This window comes from Cebidichthys violaceus, unplaced genomic scaffold (genome assembly GCF_023349555.1).
Source record: "Cebidichthys violaceus isolate CVI_PGR_0920_01 unplaced genomic scaffold, fCebVio1.0.p SCAF_83, whole genome shotgun sequence".
Taxonomy (NCBI): Eukaryota; Metazoa; Chordata; class Actinopteri; order Perciformes; family Stichaeidae; genus Cebidichthys; species Cebidichthys violaceus.
In genome coordinates, this window is record NW_027176968.1 from 672,556 (window position 1) to 687,364 (window position 14,809).

The window sequence follows — 14,809 nt, forward strand, 5'->3', positions numbered from 1 at the left end:
AAGTTTTTTTTGAGAAATATTCGGTGCTAATGTTTTGCTTCTATTTTTATTTTACTACTTACTTTTATTTTACTTTAATGTCATCAAGAAGTCTCAAATACTAAAGTTATGAGGCACAAACTGTGCGCTTAAATGGACATTAACACTCTACTATGTTATAGTAAACGGAACCAAGTATTCTGCACCCTTAATTGCAGAGCATGCAATTGGCAGTTTTAAACTCACATGCTGCTGCTGAATTCCAAGATATCCACTCTGTTCCAAGTTTTGTGCTTTTTTTCAAGACGGAGCACAGAGAAGCTTTTGTGAAGCAATGTGACAGAGGGTTACATGATTGACATAAAGGGTGTCTTCTGTGGAAGAGCTGCTGGCACCTGGTGAGTTTGTTTTGTTGGAACTGCTACGCCTTGCTTATTGTTAGTAAGTTGGCAAGGTTTTGCCTTACAGGTGCCAGTCACACCACACCAACTGAATTAGAACCGATCACGTTCCCTACCTGCAGATTATGTAAATGGTTGTTAAAGCATTGTTAAACTTTTTTGTTTTATACATGCATACATGTATTCATAAGCACCAGGTAACTATCTTTCTAACTTAAGTTAATACATATGGTCTCTCATTGCACTACTTGCATTTTGTCCAATTTAGTAGCTCCTAAAGTAGGGTTAGCAGCCCCTTTAAAAGTTTCTTCTTACCATAGACGGAGTAAGAATATTGAGAATGATTGTTTCCACTCATAAATAATACTTTTCAGCCTGTGAAAACAGTTGTTCAATGTCTTGTGAGGCTCTGAAGGGAGCTTTCCAAAGTGGAGTAGAAGTATTAAATGGTAAAGTACAAGTACCTCAAAAGTATGCTTCAGTAAAGCATTTGAGTAAATGTACTTAATTGCATTTCCCCATTGGTCAGGTTATCCCTGCTTCTTTCAATCTGTTTCTTGTGAGTCCCGCAACTTTAGGAAAGTGCAATACTAAATTGCTGGAGTGCCACTTTAAGTCGAAATCTCTCTCTCTCTCTCTCTCTCTCTCTCTCTCTCTCTCTCTCTCTCTCTCTCTCTCTCTCTCTCTCTCTCTCTCTCTCTCTCTCTCTCTCGATAGATAGATAGATAGATAGATAGATAGATAGATAGATAGATAGATAGATAGATAGATAGATAGATGTCAGTGTGACATCATAGACATACATAATTCAATAGAACGTGCTTGTGTGTTACGTTATGAGAGTCGTTGGAAGGAGAAAAAAGTTTGGGAGTCCCTGCTGCCTCACCAAACTCCGCCCTGTAACAGGCGTGGTTTGCCGAGGCAGGAGGCAGCGCGCTCCCCCTCCCTCTCCATTCACTGGCTGTCACACAGCAGCGGTTCCAGGGCGAGCGAGCACTAGCGGTAATCCACTTTCCACGGCGCTTCACCTTTCATTGCTCCGTCTACATCCCGCGAACATGGATCTTGATGTGCTAATGCACGCGGCGCTCTTGCTTCCCATCCTCCACATGTTTGCGCTCTAGCTGTGCGCCCCCGGCCCGTGGCACGTCCCGCTACTGACCTGAAAGCTGTTATTATTATTTTTTGAGACAACGCTGTGTAGCAGAGAGGGGGGCCAGAAGAGACTGAGCGGCAGAGGGGGGGACCACACAGTCGTGACAGCAAAGGCCGTTTCAGGATATCGGGCAACTGTGAGCGGCTTTTTTTTTTTTGCGCCCTCCATCATGGCGAGTGACTCTCCAGCTCGGAGCCTGGACGAAATCGACCTGTCCACTTTGAGGGTAAGATGGTGTGACATTTAACATCTTTCAAATACTGCTTTCGCGTGAAGAGAGACTGGTGTGTGCGTGCCGTGCGCGCGCGCCTTTCTCCTTCTCTTGCACCTGACGGCGGTCCTTGAATAGCAACCGGCAGAGGAGGCTGCAAGAGGCGGATGTGTGGGAGCCAGGCCGCCACAATGTGTCAAATTATGGAGGAAATTATATATATATATATATATATATATATATATATATATATATATATATGTGTATGTATATATATATATATATATATATATATATATATATATATATATATATATGTGTATGTGTATATATATATATATATATATATATATATATATATATATATATATATATATATATATATAATTTGACATTAAGTAACTTGACAGCTACCTCGCGCATCTGAAGCCTTATCTTCATTCAACTCAGTAACAGGAATGTGGATGGTTTGTGTGTGTGTGTGTGTGATGCTGAGTTGAGGTTGTAGCTGGGATTCTGCTGACCTGGATAGAGGGGGTTTGGGTCAGGCTATTATAGGCCCATCATCCTTGATTCATACAGCAGTGGAACATAACCTATTTCTCCCACACACTGCTGATTCTCTCTTATTTATCCAGAACCCCCCTCCTTTATAGTGTACTAGTTTCCCTTCTTGCTGGTTTTTTGTAGCTATGTGCTCTGCCTGTGTGTTACAGAGTGCCAAACTACCTGTAGTCAGTGTAGCCTGCCCTCCATCACAGCTGAAGCCTTGCATCCTGCAAATAGCCAGTTCTTTTGTTCATCTGGTGTGTGCACTCACAGACAGACGTGCACACAAACAGCCTCCTGCGCTTGTGCTTATGCGCGGATACCCATGTTTTCGCTCCGCTGGGCATGGTGTGTGTGTTATTCTGAGTGTGTTTTCCTAATATCTGGGCTGTCTGCCGGGCTGCACACACGCAAGTGATGCTGCACATGAGAAAAAGGACTCCAGCGAAAGACCTGTTCGCTGCTCTGAAGAAACGAAACCACATCACACACACAATGCAGTTGTTGTCTGTCTGTCTGCTTGCAATCACCTGTTTCCATGTCTGCTTTATTGCGCCCCCATGTCCTTTTTATTACCCTTCATTCTGTCTCTTTCTCCCTGTTCGCGCCTCCATGTCTGCTGAAGTCACAACTGCTCTACCTACCCCGCATGCTGCTCCTCCCTGTGTGACTGACTGAACGCACCTCCCCTCCTATCTGCCAGGAAAGGTTAACAAAATGTCAATACTAAATGCTACTTTTGAGGTTTACACCTGCAGCATCGGCATATTTGTACCAGTGTGCCGAGAGCAGGACTGGACGGAAAGGAGAACATGAAAGAAGAAGAGGATGAGGAGGAGGAGGATGAGGAGGAGGAGGAGGAGGAGGAGGAAGAGAGGGAGAATGAGAATGAGACAGAGGAATGAGGAAGAGGAGGAAAGTGTCTGTGGTTTGGGAGTCAACCAATGCATGTCCTGTGTAGAGGCATGATGACAAGCACATGTCACTCACGGTGCCTCAGACAGGAATACTCATATTGTTGGTTATGTGTTTGAAGGTGGTGTGATACTCTAATCAACAGTGATCAATCAACACTTCTTTTCTGTATATGTTTTTGCAACTGGAAAGAGAAAAGATTCTGAAAGTTTCTTTGGCAAATGTGACATCTCAAAGAAATGTATGGATTGTTAGAATAATGATTTAGAGTGAGACAATTTTTAACTTCTAAAACTCTTTTTGACCTGCTGGTCACTCGTTTCACTAGGCAGCCAGGCTATGTGGTAGTCCAAAAGATGTTTCCATTTGATGAAATTGAGCCACCGTCTTCGGTTTGAATAGTCCCCTCAGTGTAAACATCACATAGCTTCAGTGAAGAGGTGGAACAAACCAGAGCTGAATAGATTGTTTATCTAACCTGGGCAAATAAAATGTTCAATCTTGATGTGGGTTGAACGGGTTAAAGATTTTTTTGGCTGGGTGTACCTATAATCCAGAGAAGTATTTGTTTTCTCTCCTTCGCAAACACGTATCCTCAAGTTCAAGAGAAGTGCTTGTCACGAAATTATTAAATCTTAACGGTGATCTGGGTTTCCACGGAAGTTTTGAAGAAGCCAAGATTACTCCCTCAACATGTCTGGACAGGATTTATTTACAGCACACACACCTTGTCTCTCCATCTTTCTCTACCGCCGCCTCTCTCTGTCCCGTCATCTGTATCGTTCCACTCTTCTTCCCTTCCTTCACATTTTTACATCTTTCCATCATATATCTGTATTTGGACTTGTCGTGAAACACCCCTCCCCTTGCCAACATGCACACACACACACACACACACACACACACACACACACACACACACACACACACACACACACACACACACACACACACACACACACACACACACACACTGTCTCAGATGAGTGTACAGTCTACCACTGGACTGGCTAGACAGGAAGTAGGTCAGCTGGCTCTGACGAGGGGGGGGATTATAATACCGGCATTGGTGGCGGTGATTGTGGGGGATTGTTTTCGTGTGTGTGTGTGTTTGTGTGTATGGATGGGGTGGGGCGTTGGGGGTGGGGGTTCAGGGTTCAGGGGGCAGAGCTTGCTCTTGCACTCAGCTGCTCATGGGCATACTGATCATTGTGCACACACACACACACACACACACACACACACACACACACACACACGCTGAAACAAAGAGGAGACATAACTGAGTGGGAAGTGGAGAGAGAAGTGGCATTTTTATGTTTGCTGTCTCTGCACTTTTCCTTTTATTCTCTTTGTCTGTCCCTCTCGCTCTCTTTTTCTTGTGCCTCATCGGCGCCCTGCGACATTTGCTGGTGTCGCACATCAACCCCCGGCACCTGTATAGATGCCGCATGTTTCACTCGAGTGGGAAAGGCCAGAGTTCGAGTCCGACACAGACATGTCTCCTCTCAGTTGTGCGACTCACAATGACAACCACAAGGCCAGAAGGGGTTGGAAAATGCTGTGGCTTTTATACAGGCAGTGGTTTTTATGTAAAGCGATATGCACACGTGCGTGCGCACACACACGCACACACACACACACACACACACACACACACACACACACACACACACACACACACACACACACACACACACACACACACACACAGGCGGGTCAGAGGCGTCAGAAGCACAGGTTCATCCAGTCAGATGACTAGAGCAACAGATGGTAAACCAGCAGGAAGTATAGACACTCACGCACTCACGCACGCACACGCACTGGCAATACACAAATGTGCTGTGCAGAGACTCAGGTGTGAGATATGAGATGAAAGAGAGAGCGGCTGAGGATGAAGGGAGAGTGACACGGGTCAGAGGAAGACAGAGAAAAAGACGCAGAGGGAGAGAGCCGGAGCGATGGATTCAGAGAGAGAAACAGGACGTGTGAGGATAAATTAAGCTTAGAGAGACTTAGAGAGACAATGAGAGACACTGAGAGAGAGAGACAGAGAGAGAAGAAGAAGAAGGCGACAGAGGCTGTGCTGTGGTTAAAAGGTGGAGATGTGACCAGTGACTAAAGTAGTCCAAAAGCAAAGACCCCTCTCCAGATCTCCTCCCTCCCTCCCTCTCCATCCCCGTTGCCCAGTAAGGCCACATTCCTCGGCCCTTCACCATGGACGCCATAGTAACGGGGCCACAGCAGTGCCCAAGGCTTACACAGAGCTTATTCATGAATAGTCTATATACTGTATAGCAGTCTGTCGCTGAGAAATGCCCCTCTCCCTCCCACCCTCCTTTCCACTCTGCCAGCCTGCTTCTAGTTGACCTATTTCCCCCCCCCCCCCCCCCACCCCCCCCCCCCCCCCCCCCCCTCCTCTCCCTCTCTACCAAGTCACTGATGAAGCATCAAGTCTTTAATTCTCTGCTACACTTATACAAGCACTTTTATGTAAATTGGCTCTGTATGCAAAGAATTTGCCAAATTCAATCAGTAGTCGATCACATTTTTATGTAAGTGTCCTTTATGATATCTGCTATCACCAGCTGTTTTAGGTAATTAGTTATTCAGTCAATGCCAAAGACAGGAAAGATTTGCTGTCTCCTTTAGGTTGAGGACAAGGTTTTCCCGGGAATATTCTCTTGTGCACAGGAAGTGATGTAGTTTATGTTTCCAGCAGAAAAACACCAGTGGGTTGTACTTTGTGGAAGCACAGTGTGTGAGCAGATAACGTCAAAGAAAGTCAAAGAAAAAGTCTTCAGAGTAGCTTTCACCCTTTCATGGAAGTGTAGAGCAAAAACGCCAGAGCGAAGACTATGCCAAAACATAAGAAAATAGAAATGAACAAAAGCTGTATAGATTATAACTTTGAATACTGATGCATAAAGTTTCATCATGGTTGAAGACATTTACAGGCGCATCAAAACATGAGTTTGCACAAGACCGCACTCCCTAACTCACACTGTCTTCCCTTTCCTCTCCTCTAATACTATAGCACACAAAGTGTTACAACATACACTTGAGTTGAGGTGCTTGAAGGAATCATGTGCATGCAAACAAGTCCAAGGCAGGAGCTGAATCCCTCCGTTGTGTCTGACTCGCATGGTGCAAGGCAGGAAGGCAAGACAGATGGATTGAAATGACAGAGGTAAAAACTAGAGAAGAAAAGATGAATGATGGGGGATGGGGGGGGGGGTGACGACAGGAAAAGGTGTGAGATGACAAGTTGGCGAAGACAGCGGATGGGTTCATTAGCATCGCAGAACAAACCGTGTGGCGTGTGTCGTCTTCAGCGGGCTGTAAATCTGTGATTAAGACTTAACTCCTGTTAATATACTGTACATGCCTGGGTGAGACGGACTGGGAATTACAGCATCTCCTTGTAAAAGCAAGCAGTGGTGAGCCATGTTGTTAAGTGTAAGTGGTTTTACAAGAGGCAGACCCGGCCCCAGCATGATTCCTATCATCCTCTTAGGGTCTCTAATTCAATCCACCTCACTTCTCTGTAATTCACTTTCTATAGACACTAACTGCACTCACCTGGCTGCTGCCCAGTGCACGGAAACACACAGTAGGCCTGCATGATACGGACCATGCACCTTTTTAAAAGAATAATTATTACTTTTTCCATATACTTTTTCCCCATTTTGGAGTCTCATGTAGTTGGAGATTTACTGCATCAAGACATTAGTTAGCAAACACTTACCTATTTACATATTGAGCAGACATAGAGCAGCATTAACATTCATCTGGAGTCTTGTTTTTAAGCCACCTGAGAGATATATATTCACTCTCTTCTAGCTCTGCTTTCCCGTCCACTAATGTCTGAAGGAAATAGCTGACTTTTTAGCTGCTAAATGCTCCGCTATGTTCACCAGCAAGTCGCTACCTTTGTCTGTTTTCCGGTTGGTGCCGGGTATACAGCGGGTTTATTGAGATCTTTTACTGAAAATGGGCTAAATGCTGGAAAACATGTCGACGAGACTGCAGTGACAATAAAGCTAAATGGAGAGGTTGTGGATTATTAATCCAAAAACAAAGTGAGCTGAAAGATGCTAAAATGCTATCTGAGCAATCCCTTTCACATTACTCGTCACATTACATGTAGCAATATCAGCCATTGTTAATATAAAACTATTGTTTAGTGCAGGTTAAATTGTAAGTCGTTGAGCACAAATCACACACTCTGTAGCAATCCCGTGTGTCTGGCATCGCAGTGTGCAGAAGTATAAAAGTATAATAGTCATAACTTATCTCCACTGTGAGGACAGTTCAATGCTTTCTGCTTTTTAGCTGCAGCAATGCACAATGAGCAGAATCAACAGATTAACTGGTAATGAGAATAATTACCAGCTGTAGCCCCACTGCAAGAATTAAGATGGAACAAATTGCTTTGTTCTTTTTTCTGTAACGAAAACAGTATGTTTTGAGATTAGTTCATCTCTTTAGTTTGTGCCACTGTGTCCACACAACCTCCTCATTGATGGGATTAACTGCACTAACTGCACTCATTTATATCTGCTTTAGTGGAGGTTTAATATTTACTTATTGCACTGTTGGTGTTTTTACCTTACATAACCTGTTTGGACATGTACCTTCTCTTTCCATTGTATTTCCTCCTAACCGACATGTCACATGTTGAGATTGTTAACGGGTGTCTCTGTGTGTGTCTGTGTGACGGATGTAGATAGGAATGTTTGGTTTTAAATTGATAAGAGAAACCATATCAGATATACATCTCATGTCAAGGCAAATACATGTCATATTCCTGATAATAAAGCATCCTTTGATCTTCAGGTCACAGCCTACTGTCAAGTATCCTGCGACTTTCATTTTGCATTCAGTAGCATTTGAATTTTTTTAAATGAAATAACCCATGGTTTTGTATAGCCTATACTATATTATAGTGAATAAATACTTGATAAATGAAAAAGTAGAACTTAGGTTCAAAATGATCCGGTTTTTTTTTTAGATATTTGAGTCAGTGTGTGCTTGTTACTATTTATTTAGACTATGTAATGGTGTATCACGCTACATCATCATTGTATTATAGCCCAGCCCTACAAAACGAGCTGACAAAAACAGACATTCAGACCTGTAAGTAAAAGCGGTTTAGTCGAGAATCCCTCCATTGTTTAGCAGGTGTGCGTTTGTCCTTCAGTCAGTGGGTTTTAGGGAGTTATGAGTGTCAGCCAGAGACAACAAAACAAAGTCTGAAAATGTTCAGGAGGATAATCTCAAGTGCTCTTCAGAATTTGGCAAGTGACAGCAGATTGATAGTTAACAATATCATTCTGGATTCAAGGCACTCTGATATAAATGAAAAGTCTATTTATGCAGGCATGAGGGAAATATATGTGTTCCAATTTAGGAGGTTTGGCCAGTCATTGTCTCACACACACACACACACACACACACACACACACACACACAGACGATCGTGTGTGATAATGGGGAAACGTCATTTGATTTCACCTTTCTCTAACTGCTCAAAGCTTAAATGGGTTAGATTTACCATTGTTGTGGTTTTCTGACTGTTGTGGTATGTGTTGATCAGGAGATGAGTCACACTTCTGATTACGTTGTTGACTCACAAATGTTAACTTGTAACTTCTCAGCAGTTGTGGTCCACTGTGGTGAGGATATGCATTATGTGCCCAGTTTCACCTTTGCATGTGGTTACACCTGATTTTAATATAAGGCGTTTGTTCAAGTTTTAGTGTCAAGGTAAGAATTAGCTTAAGCTTTTGGTTCAGTAGGAGTTAAGTAAAGTTAGGAATGCAGTGGAGAGGATTAAGGTTAGGTTAAGGAATGAAAGAATGAATGCAGTCAGTAAAAGTCCTCACACATGTCGTAAAGTGGCTTTCACCAGAACTGCAGCCCTGCGCTCTAAAACCCATTATTTCTAATGGACCAATATCCCCTGTTCAAAGAAAAGAGTAGAGCCAGTGTTGCATCCATCTCCATGTCCTCATGCACAAAGTTAATCCTACTTCATCCTGCTTTTGCGCAAAACCATTACATGTCAATAAGACATGGCGAAGGAATAAGTAAAAAGGAACTGGAGGCAAAATGATCAGGATCACAACACAATGTTTGTTTGTGGATGTACAGGGACGTCAATAGAAAAGGTCTCTTCTTATGTTGTACCAGGTGTGTGTGTGTAAAGAAATAAAAATGGAGATTAGCCGTGACAAGTGAAGGTCATGCTTTTAATGTTGCACTGAATGCTAGCAAGATAACTTTGCTCTTCTTCTGACTTCTAAATAAGTAAGTGGTGATTGAGGTCAGGCCACCTGTGGCCTTTTTTAAAAACGCTCATGATAAACATTTCCCCGCTGTTGATACCTAGCAAACCTTTCTTTCAGAGTCTTCTCATAGAAATTGAAAAAAAGTCATGCTCCTTTTGTAGGTTTGGAATATTCTGCTAGGAAATAATTTCAACTGATGGATAAGTAAGAAAAAACGCCAAGTCATCAGGGTTAACCACTTCTCAAAACTTTTTGGACATTTTGGAGAACTGATGTGTGTCTGCGTTTTTTTAAGTCACTTTTCAAATGGTCAAACCTCATTCTTACTCCTCTCAGCACTTTTGTGTTGTTTTAGAAGCTACATGTGTTGCTATTATTCAGCAGCTGCACTTAAAGCTGTTTTCTCATATAAACTCCTGACAGACAACACGTCCGTGTCAGACGCTTTCTCTGCTGGAAATGTTGAGATGTTTGTTTTCTTCCAGCTTTGCGACATCCACATTTATAACCTCATCAACGGATGTTTTCCTAAGTAAGTAGAATACAATGCGTAGGCGAGGACGTCTCTCCGCAGCACAACAATATTTAATTTAAAATGGTATTATGACACACATTTCTCCTTTATCAAATGTTGCGCCCCCTGGATTTTAAAGTTTCAGTAAGCCACATTGCGAATTGGATTTGATTTATTACTCAGCCCTACTTTGTACCAAGGAGCTGGCAGGGTAAAGTCCATTTTATGTCCGGTCTGTATGAATCAGACATTTGCGTTCTCACACACAGCTCCTCCGGGTAATGTCTGGATAAGTTCAGCGATGCAGTGCATGTATGAAAGGGGCTTTGGACACGCACACACTGTGATTCATTGGCCACCAGTGAGGTCATGTGGCAGTCATGTGACGCTGGCAACCGCTCAACAAGGAACACAAAAGGAAATAAGGGGAAGGGGCCAAAATGGCTCAGTCACAGGGAACCTCTGACATACGGACGTGTACACACACACACACACACACACATGCAGAAGCACTGACAAAGCCTGGCGCAAGCTGGGAGCTCATTCTGCAAGTGGCCTATAAAATATGAATGATATCGTGCTATATATTGTTTTTTATCAGCGAGCCTAAGGACATATATGAACTGGAGCAGCAAAAGCGCTCCGTTTCTCTGGCACTCACTCTGTATGTTGAGCATGGAGGTGAGGCTCCACATGCATGCCTATTGCTTACATCATCATGTGTCTTCCAGTGTTTGCAGAAATATGAGTGTGAATGTTTCTGTTGTGTAAAAAAAAAAAGAGAGTGCATCCTTAGGTGTCTCTTGGGAGTTGCTGTCAGTACTTTGTAATGCTGCTCTGAGAGTTAATTCACACAACTGACACACACACACACACACACACACACACTTGGAGAGAAAAAAAGGATGTGAGGGGAGGAAAAATGTACCTGCATAAGCTGGAGGCATGATAGCGAGGCAAACAGTTGCAGTGCTTGCAGAATGCTGCTGTCTGCACTGTTGAAAGAGGTTTGCGGTCTCTCTCTGGCTCTCTTTTTTTCGCACATACACACGTGTTTAGTTAGACACACACTCTCTTCCTTTGAGCCCACTCATTCTCGTTAGAACATTTGAACACTAGCCCTCGTGTAGGAGTGCGCTTCTGGCACAGAGTGTGAGTGTGTGTGTGATTATGAGAGTGCGATAGAGCGAGACAGCAGGAGGATGTACTCGAGACAGAGTGTAAGAGAATGACATTGTGCGTGTTTGTATGTGAGGGGAAAGTGTGTGTGTGTGTGTGTGTGTGTGTGTGAGAGAGAGAATGTGTCTTCTGCACACAACAGACAAATAAGGGTGAAAAAAACAACAGGAAAAGGAAGGAAAGAGCAAGAAAAGGCCCTGTCTTCAGAAAGCATTGACAGGTTGACAGGTCTGCTGAGACCCGCAGAAACAAACACATAGAGACAGAGAGAGAGAGGGAGAGAAACTGGGGGAAGAGAGGGAGGGAAAACTGAGAGAGAACAGAAGAAAGTAAACCTTTACAAAGACTATACGCATGCAGACACATTTCTTCATTGTCCATAATCCTGTCATTTCCTTCTCTATGTGTTGCGGCAGCACGTGTAGGTCTGCGTGTAATGCCAGCAAAGTTAGCTGAAAGTTCAACTGAAAATTCACAGAGATGAAAGAGAATTGCAGACGGTGAGAAAGAGAAAGTAACAAAGAGTCTGATTTAAAAAAAAAAAAAAAGAGGACAGCCCATGAATGAAAGATGCAGGAGAGAGAAGTGACGAGGTTAGAGACAGGGATGGAAATAGAGTGCATGTGTGGCTTTTCAGAACGGAATTAAAAAGATGCTTTATTGAGTGGGGAATTGTCTGTGAAATGTGTGTATGGTGTAATATTGTCTGTCTCAAGCTTTGCATGAGACCCAGAGCGGATTGACACAATACTGCAGTTTATTTCTGTGACTCAGCAACAAAATAAGCCTCTAGCTTTGCCCCCTGTAGAAGGTCTTATTTTTCATACATGGCTTGTCCCTAGATGATATTGAAGAGCCATTCTCAAAACAGAAAAAGGAAAAGAAAGGATGAAAAATGACAGAAATGACCTTGGATATAGGTATATTTTTAGCTGACCCAGTAGAATTGGCTGTAAGTGCAAGGTAACCCACATTATAAGCAGTTTATTCATCTATAGAGTTAGAGTCCCACTTGTTATTAGATCATTTACAGTGTAGGATTGCGGATAATAGACATTCTCAAGATGGAATTATTGAATTATTGAAAATGAGGGCCCTACATCTCTGACATCTCCACAGGCCCCTCTTACAGAAAGAACGAGGCACAAAGTTGAAGACGGTTAACACAACATGAAAAGTGGTATGTTACCTTTACAAAACTTTGCAAAACGTTTCAAAAGCAAGAGGGAAGAGGGAAGCCCTAACACAAGCTGGTAAAAGGGCCTCTGTGTTTCTGGGACTCTACTGGAATGAGAGGAGCGTTGAAAAGAAGGACTTGTCCTGGACACGGTCAGGAATGAAGGAGGGAAAGAAAGCATGTGTAGATAAAAGAGTGAGAGAGACATAGATGGACTTCGGCTGGTTGGAGAACAGGAGCTGGTGGAGCAGAGAGAGCGTGAAAGAGAGAGAGAAGGAAGGAGAGGGTGAATACCAGCTATTGTTGGAATGCCGTAGCAACACGCAGCACAGAGGAAGGGGGAGGTGTGTATGTGTGTGTGTGTGTTGGGGGTCAGTGGGTTTTATGCTCTGTTCAAGTTGCTCCTTGTCAGAGATGCGTCGCGTTCTATGTTGGCAACCTAGCGACTGTGGTCTTAAATTATTAGTTCCTCTGACACAAGCCTAAAACAATCCTGCACTCCATTTCAGACCAATGTATCAACACCCAGAGAGCTCAGATGGTTGAGCATCAGTGCTTGGGTTTGATGCCCAACTCACACCATTGTTAAAAAAAAAGTAGTCAACTAATGTTGTAGTAGTATGTATGACAGGACAGAGGGTGTACAGCCATGCCACTGTAAGCCCGTACTTCACTGTGGCACTTTGGGCTAACATGCTAACAATGACAATGCCAACATGCCGATGTTTAGCCGGTAATGTTTACAATGCTCACTATCAAAGTGTAGCGTATTAGCATTTGCTAATTAGCACAAAACCCCAATGTACAGCTGAGGCTGATGGAGATGTCTAAAGACAAACCTGATGACGACACTAGTTGAAAAGTTAAGTGAACACCAAAGTCATAACTGTCCATCCTCAGGGGGACATGGATGTCTGTCCAAAATTTGGTGACAATCCTCCCAGTAATTATCGAGACATTTCAATTAAAAACTAAAAACTTCTGCTGGCACTACAGGGGAAGTCAGAAGATCATTAGGTTCATCTTCTGGGGACCATGAATGTCTGATCAAAGACACACACAGGATTTGTCATCGACATGATTCCTGTCTGAATCTGATTCAACATACACTGTACCTTGTTGCATTGAAAAATTCTAGCAATCTGTTGAATGTATGAGTAAATGCTTCTATTAGTCCTATTCATCCCAATGATACTATGTTTCCTCTTTCCTCATTCTAGGATCCTGCTGGCATCTTTGAGCTGGTTGAGCTGGTGGGAAATGGCACCTATGGGCAGGTGTACAAGGTAAGATACACACGTAAACTGACTTTGATACACATATACTGCCTTTGTGATCGCACGCGGGTGCTCCCCCTTCTTATCAGCTTATGTTCATTCTCTCCAAGTTGCCTGTATGGAATAAAGAATAGAAACATGCACTGTGACTGAAGGAAACTTAGAAGGCAAGAGATGAAAGCAGAGCACAAGCTCGAGAGAAATGGAGCGAATGTAAAAGAGACTTAAATGCAGAGAGGAGAAGCAGAAACTAGGGCACATTAAAGTGCTTTTAGGACAATTTCCCTTACTCTTTTATATTCACTTACTCTCTCCTTTCCTGCTGTATTAGCATGACTTTCTATCCCTGTGCGAAGGGTTAATTATTCTTCCTGTCTAGCTTAGGTATTTCAGGGGGAAGTGTTTCACTGGGACACAGGAAGTGCTTGTGCTCAGCTGGTCTGACGTTGTGACATAACTGTGGTTTGAGGTTGTTGCTGTCAGCTGGACTCAGCTGCTTCCCACTCTCATTTAAATATTATCTCTCGGTCCATGTCACCAGCTGAACTTCCTCTTCCCTCTATACGATGGCTCGTCGCTCTCTGGTCCTCGCTTCCTTTTCCTGCTTCATCTCGGCAGGATGTGGCACCGGCATGTGACACTTTGTTCAATCACCCCTAGCTGGAATAAACATGTGTTTGTTCAAATACGTGAAAGTGTGGACATGTAAAGGCCCCTTTGAGTGCGTGTATTTTGTTTGTGTGAGAGCGTGCCTAATGGAGCAGAGAGTCAAGGTCAGGCGGTGATGGAGAGGAGCTGTTTCTCACAGCTGATTGGACCAGATGAAAGGTCAGGCAGAGGTCCCAGATGCTTCTCTACGCTTTTCGAAATATTCTGACATCCTCACATGCGTGTGTATGTAGAGACAGAGGGAAGGAGAGAACACAAAAGGAATGGAGAACAGGAGAGTTATGTGTATCCATGTATTGCTGACTCTGCTGTCTTGGTAAAAGTCACGGCTCATTTACTGGCTGACATTCAGCCAGTCTGTTCCTATACGTTACCGAGCGCCTGTGGCAACAGCTCCGGCCTGCTGGGTCTGCAGCCAATGCAGCTGATCCACACTGGTTTGTGATTGGGTGTCGAACGGTATATAAAGCTCAGCTGAGTCTATGCTGA

The 14,809-nt window shown here is 43.4% G+C and overlaps 1 protein-coding gene across 20 annotated transcripts in view; it reads left to right on the top strand.

Annotated features, from left to right (window-relative positions):
* Positions 1-1,372: 1,372 nt before the first annotated feature.
* The window catches only part of LOC137866407 (TRAF2 and NCK-interacting protein kinase-like), a 59,708-nt gene continuing 46,271 nt past the window's right edge, over positions 1,373-14,809 (top strand). For all 20 annotated transcript variants that reach the window (XM_068702295.1, XM_068702297.1, XM_068702298.1 and 17 more), the window contains exons 1-2: positions 1,373-1,762; positions 13,595-13,660. In XM_068702295.1, the coding sequence (XP_068558396.1) occupies positions 1,706-1,762; positions 13,595-13,660 (123 nt within the window). In that variant the 5' untranslated portion in view covers positions 1,373-1,705. The remainder of the gene's footprint in view (positions 1,763-13,594; positions 13,661-14,809) is intronic.